The sequence below is a fragment of the Mastacembelus armatus genome, chromosome 11, assembly GCF_900324485.2.
Source record: "Mastacembelus armatus chromosome 11, fMasArm1.2, whole genome shotgun sequence".
NCBI classification, from domain to species: domain Eukaryota; kingdom Metazoa; phylum Chordata; class Actinopteri; order Synbranchiformes; family Mastacembelidae; genus Mastacembelus; species Mastacembelus armatus.
The window spans coordinates 12,149,217-12,165,050 of NC_046643.1; the positions used below are offsets into that span (position 1 = coordinate 12,149,217).

At 39.1% G+C, this 15,834-nt stretch overlaps 2 protein-coding genes and 1 long non-coding RNA gene across 3 annotated transcripts in view; all 3 read right to left on the reverse strand.

Moving 5' to 3' along the window:
- The window catches only part of necab1 (N-terminal EF-hand calcium binding protein 1), a 60,443-nt gene that overhangs the window by 12,981 nt on the left and 31,628 nt on the right, over positions 1 to 15,834 (reverse strand). The window contains exons 4-5 of the mRNA XM_026300389.1: positions 4,787 to 4,812; positions 4,394 to 4,491 (exon numbers count right to left, since the gene is read on the reverse strand). Coding sequence (XP_026156174.1) covers positions 4,394 to 4,491; positions 4,787 to 4,812 — 124 coding nt within the window. The remainder of the gene's footprint in view (positions 1 to 4,393; positions 4,492 to 4,786; positions 4,813 to 15,834) is intronic.
- Positions 5,741 to 7,973, reverse strand: LOC113126399 (galactose-specific lectin nattectin-like). Its single transcript, XM_026300395.1, has 7 exons — positions 7,926 to 7,973; positions 7,498 to 7,551; positions 7,247 to 7,259; positions 6,719 to 6,816; positions 6,462 to 6,596; positions 6,165 to 6,273; positions 5,741 to 6,023 (listed from the first exon to the last, which is right to left on the reverse strand). The coding sequence occupies exons 2-7, from the start codon at positions 7,549 to 7,551 to the stop codon at positions 5,959 to 5,961; spliced, it is 474 nt and encodes a 157-aa protein (XP_026156180.1). The 5' UTR covers positions 7,926 to 7,973; the 3' UTR covers positions 5,741 to 5,958.
- LOC113126401 (uncharacterized) lies at positions 13,415 to 15,446 on the reverse strand. The gene is made up of 7 exons (XR_003295301.1): positions 15,385 to 15,446; positions 14,958 to 15,011; positions 14,706 to 14,718; positions 14,136 to 14,233; positions 13,880 to 14,013; positions 13,583 to 13,691; positions 13,415 to 13,441 (listed from the first exon to the last, which is right to left on the reverse strand). It is a non-coding gene; the product is annotated as an uncharacterized LOC113126401 (long non-coding RNA).

Genomic DNA, 15,834 nt, shown 5'->3' on the forward strand with positions numbered 1-15,834 from the left:
TAACTTCCTCAATGCCATGTATTTCAAACAGAGGTGATATTTCTCACTTTGTAAGTCAAGAATACATTGACTTTTTGGTCAGAAAGCTGACAGGAAAAAATCAAACTAAATGACATTTTTTAGAAGCGTCATTTGCTGGGCCTGGATCGTAGTGGGAGAGCTGAGTGTTGTTTGGGGTCTAATCAAAAGGGAATGAATGATGCTCGGCACAGCGGAGTTTGCTGTTTGCACACTGCACCTGCTCCCACAGTTGTGAGCACTGTGACTGTTTGTACACTCGACTTGCAACAGGAGGTTTGAAGGGAAACACTAATGCAGGTTATATTAACAAATGACTAATGCATGAGCAAGAATGTGTGTGTATGTGTGTAACAGATGGAAAGAGAAAGCGGGGGAGAGAAAGGAAATACATTTCACTTTTTGCCTGTGGGTAATTACTTTATTTTTAAAAGAAGGTTTGATTTTTAAAGCTGCATGTGTTTGGAAGCACGCACGCACGCATGCACGCACGCACACACAGGCACACACACACACACACACACACACACACACACACACACACACACACACACACACACACACACACACACACACACACACACACACACACACACACACACACACACACACACACACACACACACACACATCCTAATTACAGTATGTTAAGCAGGAGTCTTTCTGTGTGCTGAACTCTCAGCAGGACCTCCTGAGTGCAGAACAGATCATTAGTCTCAGACTTTTCCCATCAGTCCTTATCATCAACATATGTGAGTAAAGATTGAACAGCTTGTCCTAAAATTTAGGAATTAACAGTCTTAACAAGATACACAAAAGTGTCGTTTCTGCATCATATCCAATTGTGTTTAAAAAACCAGGGTCATTATTGGCCATAGATCAGTCAGACATTGATCCTGTGACATTCTGAGCAGCAAACACACACACTTGCACATACGTGCACACTGAGAGTGAGTCACGACAAAACTGGTAAAGGTCAGTCTCCTGTCTACCATCCGAGCATAGATTACCTCCTGTGATCTGTACCTTTTGTGTGTGTGTGTGTGTGTGTGTGTGTGTCCACCTACAGCCATGTACAGCCATTTTAAACAGCCAAGGTCTGTCTGATTTCTCTTTTTTTATTTTCAGTCATACAAAAGGTCAAATAAATGCTTTGTTGGAGGCAGCACCTTAGATTTTTCTTCATCTTTCTACTTCAGCCTGTGACTCCACATTGCTGTCATTATCATGCCATTTAAGCTACTGCTCTGCCTTGCAATCATACCCCCCACCTGCCCCCCCCCCCCCCCCTTGCCAGATAGCTTTACCTGAGTATTTTTAAAATCCTGATTACAGACAACCTTCAAGTGATTTCACAGAACTAGAAAACTTTTAGTGGGTTACATCTACTCACCAATTCATTATGATGCTTGTATGTAAAATCCTTCCCTCATATAATCAAATTAAATGACACAAATTTTCAACATCACTCGGTTTCGTTTCACACACATGCTGTAGATAAAGAGGTGTGATTCAGAATAAAAAACCTGATCATGCTAATCTACAGTAATTGGTGGTGTTTGGCTTTTTGGTGTTATGACTTTCATGAAAGTTTTTTCTTTATAAAACAGCCTTTGTTCAAATATCAGACGAAAAGTGTCAAATGTTAATATTTGGTTTTATTGTCATGACTTAAAACAAATACTGGAGAAAGTAGTGAGAAGTAAGGAACCTCCTATAGCTGCAGCTAACCAACACCTGATGTCTGCTAGAAAATATTTGGAGTGGGTGTGTACAGGAAATCTGTAAATAGGGTTAAACCCAGACTGTCTCTGCACACACACACACACACACACACACACACACACACACACACACTTTATGTGCTTGGCTCTGATTTGTGTATGCAATCACGCTGCAGCTCCCACACACATTGCATGGATGTTTGATTTGTGCAAGCAAAACCACACAGAGAAATACAAATTAGCTCATACATGCATGCTGACAACCTTCAACAAAAAGAAACACATACTGCCAGCCCCCTCAAACACATCCAGGCAACCCACTCATATTCATGCACACTTCAAAAGAGATGACTGAGCTTTAGTTTGTGACTAATGCAGCACCTGTTCTCCTCCTCATTTAGATATTACTTATCAAAGATGGAGAAATACCAACGCGTTGTACAGGTATTCCCTCTATTTCTTATTCCATGACTCGTTTTAGGGACAATTTGTTGGAGCACACGTGCTTCGTGGAAGAGAAAACTATGAATCAGGCTTCAAGGAGTGAACCCTGGTGAGATGGTGTGAAAGCAGAAGTGCGAATTCCTTCTGTGTTGACAGAGTGGTGTAGTAATTTGATTTGAAAGGTGTTGCCTTGGTCAGTATCCTCTGTTCTGTACAGTTTCTGCAGGATAATTTGTTTTCGTCTGAGTGCAAATATCTATTGCGTTCTGTGAAGGAACAACAGTAAAGAGAAAATTGATTCGTAAGGGAGAGAAGACTCATTTGGTGTCCTGTTTTTCCTGTGTACCTCATTAGAGCTGAATTAAAGCTTTGAAAAGTCCACAGTGAGGTGAGTAATCTCTTTTCACGTGGCAAAACCTTCAAATACACTCTCTCATTTCTTTCTCATAGCAATACTCCTGGAGAACAGAAAATGATGTGAGTGCGGGTTCATTTCCTTTACTGAAATGAAGATTGGATTTAATTCAGTGCTGAGCTCCCGCAGCTCCAACCTTTCTGAAATCTGTTTCCTGAAAGATGCTTTCGCTTCGAGTGAAAAACATATTTCAAGTGTGTCAGCTGCTTCTCTAATACCTTGTATATTTATGCTCTATGTTGTCTTATATGCACACACCTTGTGAAACTAAAACCTTCTGTTTTCTGTTCATTAAATGTCCATACATTTAGTAAACAGAAACCTTTGCTTGTCATTGCCATTTATCTTTTTTTTTTTTTTTTTAAACCACAGCTTTTAGATGTTGCTGTTAGATGTCATCATGGGTTACCTCTTTCTGAGCGGTTTGACTCCCGCTCTCTTTCTGAGGGAACTGTAATGAGCCTGCTTCACTGCAGGTCTGAGGGGCGATTTGAGCTTCACAGCGTGTGTCATATGTGCCAGATGAAATACTACACAGAACGAAAAGACTGGCAGAACGAAAAAGAAGCTTCCTCTGCAGATCTAATAAGCTACCACTTATTCACATCCTTCAGTCCCGTCAATCCTCCTTTTTTCTCTGATTATTTACACTATTGCTTCTCTGTCTGTTTTTTTCTCCCTTGCCACAATCCTCCCTCTTCTCCTTTATGATAATGTAAAAGGTCATCAGCTTTAACAATAGCCCAAAAGCATGATCAAAAGCAATATTTGTTTGGTAACCACAACAGCTACAGCATTTAATCTCTCATCTATGTTGGCTGCAAGTCTAAAAAGAATCATAGCATGTTTTGTTCTGGAGGTTAATTAGTGGAATGAATGAGCCCTGGTTTGTCCTTTTTGGCTCTGTAATGGAAATCTCACTAATGGGAGATCTGAGGAAGCCAGCTGGGCAGCACAGGAGCATGCTGGGAGAGATTTGCTGAATGAAGCTCGAATCACACTGTGAGTAAATCAAACATATATTATTGTTACTGTTATGTGCACAGCATGAGATGTCAAAGTGACGCAGTGCGAAGGTGTGAGCGTTTGTATGTAAAGAAAATGAACGCTGCATTCAGAACTCATCCACACGCCATCTTATTATTATGGTTTTCTGTGTCGCCCCATCTGACACAATTTGCCACAAAGCTCACACTTATTCCATACGGCACTAAGTCAGGCTTTGCAGGAGTGTTCACCATTCATACAGTACCATGACTGCATTAAAAAAAAACTAAATGTGTCTCTACTTTCCTTTAAAAAATGGATATTCCCATCGCTCTCAGTTGCAATTTGTGTTTACAGATGATTAGAAAAGTTTAGCATGGTAACTTGCTTGTATTAGAATTTACATGGAAGCACCATTGTGCCAAAGTGTAAACCCCATAAAGCTGCTAGGATGGCAGAAAAGTCCTCTCCTCACTACTTCTTGAGCCAATACTGAAGCCTGACATCTTTGGTAACTTGACAATAGAGGAAAACTGAACAAAGCCAACCTAATTTTCCTCTGTATCACCTCCTATAATATAGAAAAACTTCAGCTTGATAAGAAAAATCATGCTATGTGGCCTAACTTAATTCTATTGTCCAAAAGAATTCCACTTTTTTCAGAAATTTGGGTTTAATTACAAGTCATAATTTAACTGGAATACTATTTTAGTTAGTTATTTTGTATATTATGTGAACTGCTAAATGTTTGCATGTACAGACTGAGTCTAAATGGCAGTAGATAATCAGTAGGTAATCAGCTTACCTTCTTTGTTTTGTCCATTGCCTTCAGTATGGATATATTCAGGTCTTCTAAGGCAGCGAGAACATTCTCATATTCACCAAGGTGCTGGGAGAAATACTCTTCACAAAACAGAAAGACAGAAAAGACAGAGATAAACAATTTGTGAGTTAAACAACTGGGACAAGGCTGTAGGTGTTTTGTTGAAACGGCATTAGTGTGACACCTCAGTCACACTGCCTGCAGGGGTTTGGTCAAAAAACAGCATGTGACTACGTCTAACATGATTCTTTCCCTATGCTGAGAAAATGTCAAGTAGCATTTGAATCGGTGTTGCTGATTGAGGTGAAACTAAATAAATCTAGCAGAACAGCTAAAATTTCAAACAGCCTTTATTTAGATGAAGTCTGAACTTACCACAGAGTTCATCGGTGTCCACATTACTGAAAGACAAAAAATGGGAAACAATCAAATACCAATACATCAACAACACAATTTCCCAAGGTTGAAGGACAGAAGTGACAGACTAATATTTTTTCTCTGCAAAAATGTTTTTGATTTAGTAAATTCATGCATGATGATAAATGGGATGGAGAAAAAAAAAAGTCATAAATAACTAAAGATTTTAAACATGATGAAGTAAAGTATCTAAATGCTCTGGGTGAAAAGTTAAACAGAACTATAATTAATTTCATTCATTTTGTTTGCTCTGCCTCCATAACTGCAAGTGCAAATGCGACATATCTTTTTTAAATATTACGTAAAATTGCAGTGCTTCAACATCACCCTGAGCTGCTTCGCCAGCCTGTCGGGCAGAACTTACAGCTTGGTGACTCATTCTTTAATCAATACAGGATTCAATCTGGGACTTTCAAATTACTTCCAAACAGCTTTGCTATCTCCCTCACTCTGTGCTCATTTCACAGAAAGATGCACATGCTCAATTTGGTTCAACATGGAGTCCAGTCAGTGTATCTGTTAGGCCAGTTACAGTGGCAGTGATGATGATGATGGTGATGATGATGACAATATCAATGTCAGTATCAATGTTTGTTGGTCTAAGGTGCATTTTTATGCTTTTCATTTAACCAAAACCACAGTCTTCCTGGACCACAGGTGTTTCTTTTTGCCTAAGTATGTATGATTAACCATCATTTGGCAACAACATAAGTGTAGGGAGATCTATGGGTTTCAACTGATATACAACTTCAAAAGTAAAAATAGGATTAAATATTTGATGTTTTAGTACAATAACATCTGTCCAGTTAAAATCCATGACTGTAGCATTTAGTAACCTAAACAAAGACATTAATCCTTATTTTTATTTATTGATTATTGCAGGTAAACATTGAGAAATGACACTAACAACAATTTTATTTCATTTTTTTGTCTTTATTGAATGCAAGCAGTTTTCAGTTAATGTCCAGCTCCACCAGCTTTGGTCTCAGATTGTTGATACAATGAAGGTAAATGAGCTGCTACATTGAGCTGAATTAATTGGAAGCAAAATTATCAATAGACTCTCAAGCACTGATGCCATCGAGGCCTGACATCTCGCTGGAGGTTAGGAGGCTGTAACATGGAGGCCGTTACTGGGTGAAACCACAGACGTAAGGTCTTTTTGTTTCACAGGCAAGGTCATTGTAGCCGTCGACTGTGGGGGAAAGACACACATGAGCAAAACAGCAGCATAAATAAGAGAAATATTCATTTTTTTAAAGAATGAAATTCTAAAACATATTTTAAATCTTAAATACAGAAATCATAATTAACAGGATAAGAAATAGTTTGGTACCTTTGATGTATATCTCCATACAGTTTTCTGTCCCGAGATTGTTTGGCTCCCCAGTGGCCCAGGCGATGTTGACGAACCTGGAACCATCACTCCACCTCCAGACACCCTCCTGAAATTTAATTTCCAAACATTAACCTATTGATTTGCATAAGGTAACTCCTGAACCTGTACACTCAGTACAGTAAACTTTATTTAGTGGTCACCCAGAAATGAATCTGTGTAAAATTATCGATTTATTCCTTTGCAGCAGCAGTAAACACAACACAGCATCAAACTTGTAGATGTAACATTACTCACCTTCACGGCATCATTTCCACCGATCCAGGCAGTTTGAACGTCACCACTCACAGACTGAACGATGGATTTGATCAAGCTCTGCTCATTTTTACTTCTGACTGAGGCCAGGTTTGCATTCAGTGCAATGCAGGCAGACTATAGAGACAGTGGGAAAGTAGGGAAAAATCATTGATTTTTTTGCACAATTGGTAATTAACACAACACTGATTAAGGCTAAAGCCAGAAAGTAAAGAACGACATGTATTAAGTGTTATTACCTCTGCATTGCTCCAAGTGTCTGGAGTATTGAAGAACCTGAAACAGCGAGGGCCAGTCTTACTCCAGCCAGCAGGACAGGGTCTACAGTCACAATCACCTGCAGCACAAGTGTCATATTGGAACGATGACGGTGTGAAACACATTCAGTCTTGTATTAGAAACACTTCACATCACCCTGACTTCACAAATTTATAACTGTTGGTCACTCTCTACACTTGTAGCACATTGACTGAAATCATCCAAAATAAACATAAGTTTACATTTAATACCCAGTTAATGTAGATGACATAAGGATTTTACTCAAATTGAAAAGTCTTCAATCTAATGTCCCTTGTGATGGACAATTATAGATCCTGTATACTGGATTGAATCAAACTGGATTTACAGTATAATTTGTTGAAGAAATGTTTGATTGTTCATTGCCTTATTTGTATTTCTTTAGAAAACCAAAGTAAAATACAGACACTTTATTTTAAATATTGTAGTTAAATAATGTGCAGTATAGACAAAAAGTTTATAGGACAAACCTGCAGATGTCAGCTGTAAAGGAAGAAAAAACACATGATCAGAAGTTAAGTTTCAACCAACTGATGTATATTTTAGTTCATTTTTAAAATATTTCACACCCAAACAATTCTTCAGTCCTTTAGCTGCACTAATGGTAAGTATGAAGGCAAAACAGGGTTTGAGATGGGTAATATTAAAAACATGGCACAGGGCCAGGAGGGCTTTGATTACAGGTCTTATAAAAATATCAATAAAAAAGTACTTTACTTACAAGCAGTGGCCCACAAAGGAGCAAGAGTGTAACAAACTGGAGAACAGATGCCATCTGTTTAAAGATAAATTAGTAACATAAATACGACATATGCATGGGATTACTCAGACAGGTTGGAGTTTACCTTCAAGGAATTTAACTTTAAGGCAGATTTTTCTGAAATAATTACTGTAAAGGCATTAACCTCCATTCTCGTTGCCTGTTTTTATAAAAAAAATCTTATCACTTATCATCAGTGTATCAATTATTACATGTGTTTATGATTAGTGTCAAGTGAGGAAAACATACTGCTATTTCTACTGCAATGACCAGGAATAAAAAATGAAAGACTGCTCTCTTTTTGAAGGAATTGCAATATATATGGCCTACTGATCAAAAGACAGATCAATAATCAATTTTTCTGTGCTGAGAGTTGAATGTAGTCTTACCTTTTAGGCAGTGATCTGATGAGTTTGCAGTTGCAGCAGCAGGTAATATGGTACAAAGGGAGTGGAAAATGCAGTATTTATACACCTTCATTATTTGCTTTTGGTGACAGCGATCCTGTTGTTAGCTATTAGGTATAGGCGCTGTCCCCCCCAAGTGCTGAACTATATCAACATAATGAGTCTAGAATATATCCAATAAAAATATTTCTCGTAGCCTACATATAAATGTTTTAAGGAATGCAATAACATACAATGATTATTAGAAATATTATGATTATATATATATGATATATATGATTTGATGCACTGTGTTACTTGGCACTGTTCTGCTCCTGTATGCACAGCACCCACTGCAATAGCTGGACTGTCTCATGTGTATTAGGCTGAAGACATTGAAAAACCATAGAACTGAACACAAAGTCTGCATTTCTTTCTGTAAACTTGACCTTAAATGGTTTAAATATTCACTCAGTAGTTAATTTCATTTAACTTTTGCATTTTGTTTGGCACTATACCTCCCTTTCTTCTCCTTCCACTGATTGTATGCATACCTGTTGACAAGGAGTTTGAAATATAAGCCTCATGATTGTGAAAACACTAATGAAGTGAATTATAGGAAATGCAGCCACTTCATCTATAGGTTACTAGGAAATAAGTGAGTCCCACATATGTGTTGGATAGAAGGTACAGTTCAATAGACACTGTGTCCCAGCTCTTAACAGACCATCATCAGGCCGTGTTGATCAGTAAATGTTGATTCCAGCCCAAAATCATAGTATTATTATACCAGTATTAGATGGTGAGTATCAACTTTGAAGGTGTAGTGGAAAGTGGGTTTTTCAGAGAGTCGTATGTAAAGCACAGAGCAAACAGTGAGCAGCTCCAGCTTTGGGCAACTCAGCAAAATCAACTCAAAAACATCTTTTATTTTCCATTTTCCATGTAAAAACTGGTTTAAACAGAGGACAGACAAATGCTACAGCTACATGCATGTGATGGAAACTTTTTATTATCTGAGCATTTAGTAGTACCATGAGAATCATGCTAATGCAGCAGTTCTTAGGAAGCAGGTCTGTTTGGTATCTCTAAATATTGATTTTAAAAAACTGTTGAATGATTCTTAAATGTTCAAACAATAAAGTTTGTTTATAACCGGTCTTGCCTAACAGTTTGTCATTCTGTCCCCTGAGGACCACAATGGAAATATGCGCAAAGAAATATTGTTTTAGTCTTATTAAAACAAAATTTCCATGTGACACTTTTCCTCAACCACAATGTTAATTCCAGTACAGACAAATGTCCGGAGGAGTTTGTTCAAAAGCCATGTTCAAACAGCTAAACAGCCAAAGGTGGAGTTATGCTTTTTTAGCAGCTTTTGTGTCATGTGAAAGTTTCAGAGCTGGACAGTCACATCAGCCATTTCATTACATGCAGCAGTTTATTATATACAGAAAACTAAAAGTAATGCAGTCTAACAACAGTCCTGCAGTAAATCCATCCTTCATGAAAGTCATCATGTTGATTTTTTTGTGTAAACTGTTTTAAAGAGCGGGCAGCACGATGGCTTGGTGGTGTGCTTGTGTGGGTTTTCTCCAGGTACTCTGGTTTCCTCCCACAGTCCAAAAACATGTATGTCAGGTTGATTGGTGACTCTAAGTTGCCCATAGGAGTGAGTGTGAGTGTGTGAGGTTGTTAGTCTCTATGTGGCCCTGTGATGGACTGGTGACCTGTCCAGGGTGTACCCCTGCCTTTCACCCAAAGAGAGCTGGGATAGGCTCCAGCAGATCCCTGTGACCCTAAATAGAAGAAGACGAAGAAGTACTTTATTAATCCCCAAGGGGAAATTCAGTTGTTTAATTTAATAGTAATTAATAAAGTAATTAATAAAGTAATAAAGTAATTATTTATTTTTGGGGGTTTGTGTGTGTGTGTGCGTGCATGTGTGTGTATGTGGAGTGTGTGTGTGTGTGTTATTGTTTATATTGTGGAATTATAGAGTCTTATGGCCGTGGACACAAAAGACTTCCTGAATCTCTCAGTCTTTGCTTTAGGGGGAATTAGTCTGTGGCTGAATGAACTTCCCATTCGCCACAGTTCCTCATGAAGTGGGTGGACAGAATCATCCAGTATGGAGTTGATTTTGTCCACCATCCTCCTCTCTGCCACAGCCTCCAGACAGTCCAGTTCCAGTCCAACAACAGATTTTGCCTTCCTGATCAACTTATTTAGTCCGTTGGCCTCACCAGCCTTGATGCCACCACCCCAGCACACAACTGCAAAGAACAGTGCACTCGCCACTACAGACTGATAGAACATCTTCAGTAGCTTGTTGCACACGCCAAAGGAACAGAGTCTCCTGAGAACCTTTCTTGAAGAGTGCCTCTGTATTGTTTGACCAGTCCAGTTTGCTGTTAATGTGGACTCCAAGGTATTTATAGGAGTCCACAATCTCTACTTTGTCTCCAAGGATGGAGACAGGGACTGGTGTCTTCTTGGTCCTCCTAAAGTCCACCACCAGTTCTCTGGCTTTCTTGATATTTAGCTTTAGACAGTTGTTGTTACACCAATCAACAAAGCTTTTTATCAAGTGTCTGTATTCCTCATTGTTATCATTATTGATGCATCCAATGATTGAAGAGTCATCAGAGAACTTCTGGAGGTGACAGGTTTCTGAGTTGTAGCAGAAGTCTGAGGTGTAGAGTGTAAACAGGAATGGTGCCAATACAGTTCCTTGGGGTGCACCAGTGCTGCCATATGCAGATATGCAGCCATCTAAGCAAACAAACTGTGGCTGCCCAGTGAGTTAGTCTGTGATCCACTCCACCATGTCTGCGGGAACTTCCATATCCTGCATCTTTGCACTTAGCAGGTGTGGCTGAATAGTGTTGAAAGCAGTGTTGCCCTGCCTCTCCAGATGGAAGTGTGCTCTGTGCATTTAGAAGATGATGGCATCTTCCACTTCGATGTGTTCCTGATATACAAACTGCAGGGGGTCCAGAAATTCAGACACTTGAGACCTCAGGTGTTGCAGGACCAGTCTCTCAAACACTTTCATGACGTGATGTTAACGCTATTGGTCTGAAGTCACTAAGGGTACTGGGATGGCCTCTTTTTGGTAATGGGACAATACAGGAAGTTTTCCATAACTTAGGCACCTGTTTGACCCTCAGAGAGAGGTTGAAGGGTTTCAGAAAAACCTCTGCAAGATGTCCAGCACACACCTTAAGTACTCTGGGACTGATCTCATCTGGTCCTTTTGCTTTGTTGGTCTTTAGTTTAGCTAGTTCCTTCCTCACCTGTTCTGTGGCAAAGGCTGGGCCTGTGTATTGTGTTGATGAGGAGTCAGATGGTGAGGGCAGGGGAGGAGGTATTGGAGGTCAGGTATACTTCAATGTTCTATGGCTTCTGATAGAGGAAATGGCATCAGTGGGCAATGGGGAGGCAGCATTGGCAGAGATGTTGGGTGGAGGGATGTGAAGAGACCCCAAGGCATCAGCTAAGGTGGTGGAGGGAGGAGGGATGGTGTGTGAGGACACCGGGTCAGAGTAAGAAGCAGAGGTGGTGTCAAATCTATTAAAGAATAGGTCAAGTTCATTAGCAAATTCTGAGTCCTCTTCCACAGCAGTGTGGGACTTCTTATAGCCAGTCATTATTTTCATCCCATTCTGCACCTCTTTGATATTTTTCTGTCTCAACTTGTGCTCTACTCTGTCTCTATAGAGCTGCTTTGTCTCCCTCAGCTTCCTCTTGAGTTCTTTTTGCACTGCCCGGAGTTCCTCCTTGTCTCTTGCCATGAATGCCCTCTTCTTCTTGTTCAGGAGACCTTCAATGTCCTTATTTATCCATGGCTTATTATTGGGAAAACACCAGACTTTTTGTATGGAACAACATTGTCCTCACAGAAGTGGATGTAATCTATGATGTAGTGAGAGATGCCTTCGATGTCCTCACCATAAGCGTCCATGAAAAGGTCCCAGTTTGTAACTCTGAAGCACTCCTGGCCTTCTCAGCATCCTTTTACCAAACCTTCACATACCTTTTAGTAGCAGACTATTGTCTTACTACGGCCTGTATGTTGGTACTAAATATATTAAGTTGTGGTCTGATCCACCAAGTGGGGGGAGAGCTGAAGAGCTGTATGCCTCCTTCACATTGGCATAAAGAAGATCAAGAATCTTATTTTCTCATGTTGCACAGTCCACATACTGCTTGAAGTTGGTCAGTGTTCCTGAAATACTGACATGGTTAAAATCCAAATTAATTAGTATAAGGGCACTGGGAAGTTTTGTCTGGAGACCAGCGACAACTGTGTGGATGATGTCACATGCACTCTGTGCCACAGCTGATGGAGGAGCAGTCACAACAATGGCGTGTGAAAATTTACGGGGCAGGTAGTATGGCCTCAGTCCAACCACCAACAGCTCAATGTCTGGAGTGCAGATGCAGTCCTTCACTGTTACATGTCCAGGGTTGCACCATTTGGAGTTAACAAAAACAGAGAGACCACCTCCTCTTTTCTTGCCGCTCTGTTTCCCTCTGTCTACTCACACTAGTGAGAACCCAAGCAGCTCAAGCGAGCTGTCCGGTATATTTTCATGCAACCATAGTCTCGCTGGCTGCTAGCTAAAGCAGAAAGTTCCTCCACTTTGTTGCAGTGACCTCACATTCCCCATAATAATTTTTGGGAGAAATGGTTTAAATCTCCTACGTTTTTCTCGATGCTTCACTCCTGCTCTGCAGCCCTTCCTACGCCTCTTCAGGTCTTGGGGAATTTCAGGTTTTATACCAAGAAGCAGACTTGTTCCCTTGAGAGCTAACAGTTGCTCCCTTGTATAGATGTCATTGCCACAGAAATGTATATTTTCTGATGCAGTTTCCATAATCTCCATGTCTCTCCACAGGCATTAGAAGATCCCAACTCATCCACTTTTATTCGTTATCAGAGAGAAAGCATAGATCTTGACTTGACTTGAATTAACAGATGATGATTCAGTAAAAAACTTGAAAAAACAAAAAACAAACAGAGGAGCTGCTGTAACTGGCTGCCACCTAACAGGCGCCTTTCTAGAATGAATATAATGAATGAATAATCTAAATAGGAATAAGTGTGAATAGATAATGGATGTTTTAGATTCTATCTTAGTGTGCTTAATATAATCTAAACAAAGACATTAATCCTTTTTTTTTTTATTGATTATTGCAGGTAAACATTGAGAAATGACACTAACAACAATTTTATTTCATTTTTTTGTCTTTATTGAATGCAAGCAGTTTTCAGTTAATGTCCAGCTCCACCAGCTTTGGTCTCAGATTGTTGATACAATGAAGGTAAATGAGCTGCTACATTGAGCTGAATTAATTGGAAGCAAAATTATCAATAGACTCTCAAGCACTGATGCCATCGAGGCCTGACATCTCGCTGGAGGTTAGGAGGCTGTAACATGGAGGCCGTTACTGGGTGAAACCACAGACGTAAGGTCTTTTTGACTCACAGGGAAGGTCATTGTAGCCGTTGACTGTGGGGGAAAGACACACATGAGCAAAACAGCAGCATAAATAAGAGAAATATTCATTTTTTTAAAGAATGAAATTCTAAAACATATTTTAAATCTTAAATACAGAAATCATAATTAACAGGATAAGAAATAGTTTGGTACCTTTGATGTATATCTCCATACAGTTTTCTGTCCCGAGATTGTTTGGCTCCCCAGTGGCCCAGGCGATGTTGACGAACCTGGAACCATCACTCCACCTCCAGACACCCTCCTGAAATTTAATTTCCAAACATTAACCTATTGATTTGCATAAGGTAACCCCTGAACCTGTACACTCAGTACAGTAAACTTTATTTAGTGGTCACCCAGAAATGAATCTGTGTAAAATTATCGATTTATTCCTTTGCAGCAGCAGTAAACACAACACAGCATCAAACTTGTAGATGTAACATTACTCACCTTCACAGCATCATTTCCACCGATCCAGGCAGTTTGAACGTCACCACTCACAGACTGAACGATGGATTTGATCAAGCTCTGCTCATTTTACTTCTGACTGAGGCCAGGTTTGCATTCAGTGCAATGCAGGCAGACTATAGAGACAGTGGGAAAGTAGGGAAAAATCATTGATTTTTTTGCACAATTGGTAATTAACACAACACTGATTAAGGCTAAAGCCAGAAAGTAAAGAACGACATGTATTAAGTGTTATTACCTCTGCATTGCTCCAAGTGTCTGGAGTATTGAAGAACCTGAAACAGCGAGGGCCAGTCTTACTCCAGCCAGCAGGACAGGGTCTACAGTCACAATCACCTGCAGCACAAGTGTCATATTGGAACGATGACGGTGTGAAACACGTTCAGTCTTGTATTAGAAACACTTCACATCACCCTGACTTCACAAATTTATAACTGTTGGTTACTCTCTACACTTGTAGCACATTGACTGAAATCATCCAAAATAAACATAAGTTTACATTTAATACCCAGTTAATGTAGATGACATAAGGATTTTACTCAAATTGAAAAGTCTTCAATCTAATGTCCCTTGTGATGGACAATTATAGATCCTGTATACTGGATTGACTCAAACTGGATTTACAGTATAATTTGTTGAAGAAATGTTTGATTGTTCATTGCCTTATTTGTATTTCTTTAGAAAACCAAAGTAAAATACAGACACTTTATTTTAAATATTGTAGTTAAATAATGTGTAGTATAGACAAAAAGACAATGATACTGACTTTTATAAAACTGTAAACATAACATAAGTTTATAGGACAAACCTGCAGATGTCAGCTGTAAAGGAAGAAAAAAACACATGATCAGAAGTTAAGTTTCAACCAATTGATGTATATTTTAGTTCATTTTTAAAATATTTCACACCCAAACAATTCTTCAGTCCTTTAGCTGCACTAATGGTAAGTATGAAGGCAAAACAGGGTTTGAGATGGGTAATATTAAAAACATGGCACAGGGCCAGGAGGGCTTTGATTACAGGTCTTATAAAAATATCAATAAAAAAATACTTTACTTACAAGCAGTGGCCCACAAAGGAGCAAGAGTGTAACAAACTGGAGAACAGATGCCATCTGTTTAAAGATAAATTAGTAACATAAATACGACATATGCATGGGATTACTCAGACAGGTTGGAGTTTACCTTCAAGGAATTTAACTTTAAGGCAGATTTTTCTGAAATAATTACTGTAAAGGCATTAACCTCCATTCTCGTTGCCTGTTTTTATAAAAAAAATCTTATCACTTATCATCAGTGTATCAATTATTACATGTGTTTATGATTAGTGTCAAGTGAGGAAAACGTACTGCTATTTCTACTGCAATGACCAAGAATAAAAATGAAAGACTGCTCTCTTTTTGAAGGAATTGCAATATATATGGCCTACTGATCAAAAGACAGATCAATAATCAATTTTTCTGTACTGAGAGTTGAATGTAGTCTTACCTTTTAGGCAGTGATCTGATGAGTTTGCAGTTGCAGCAGCAGGTAATATGGTACCAAGGAAGTGGAAAATGCAGTATTTATACACCTTCATTATTTGCTTTTGGTGACAGCGATCCTGTTGTTAGCTATTAGGTATAGGCGCTGTCCCCCCAAGTGCTGAACTATATCAACATAATGAGTCTAGAATATATCCAATAAAAATATTTCTCGTAGCCTACATATAAATGTTTTAAGGAATGCAATAACATACAATGATTATTAGAATATTATGATTATATATATATGATATATATGATTTGATGCACTGTGTTACTTGGCACTGTTCTGCTCCTGTATGCACAGCACCCACTGCAATAGCTGGACTGTCTCATGTGTATTAGGCTGAAGACATTGAAAAACCATAGAACTGAACACAAAGTCTGCATTTCTTTCTGTAAACTTGACCTTAAA

Bases quoted from the DNA above. Each gene is read 5' to 3' on its own strand.
- LOC113126399 (XM_026300395.1), bottom strand. From the start codon at position 7,551: ATGGCATCTGTTCTCCAGTTTGTTACACTCTTGCTCCTTTGTGGGCCA. The intron at 6,597-6,718 runs GTAATAACACTT...CTGTCTCTATAG, and splicing joins ACACTTGGAGCAATGCAGAG to TCTGCCTGCATTGCACTGAA. The intron at 6,024-6,164 runs GTACCAAACTAT...TTTCCCCCACAG, and splicing joins TATGGAGATATACATCAAAG to TCGACGGCTACAATGACCTT.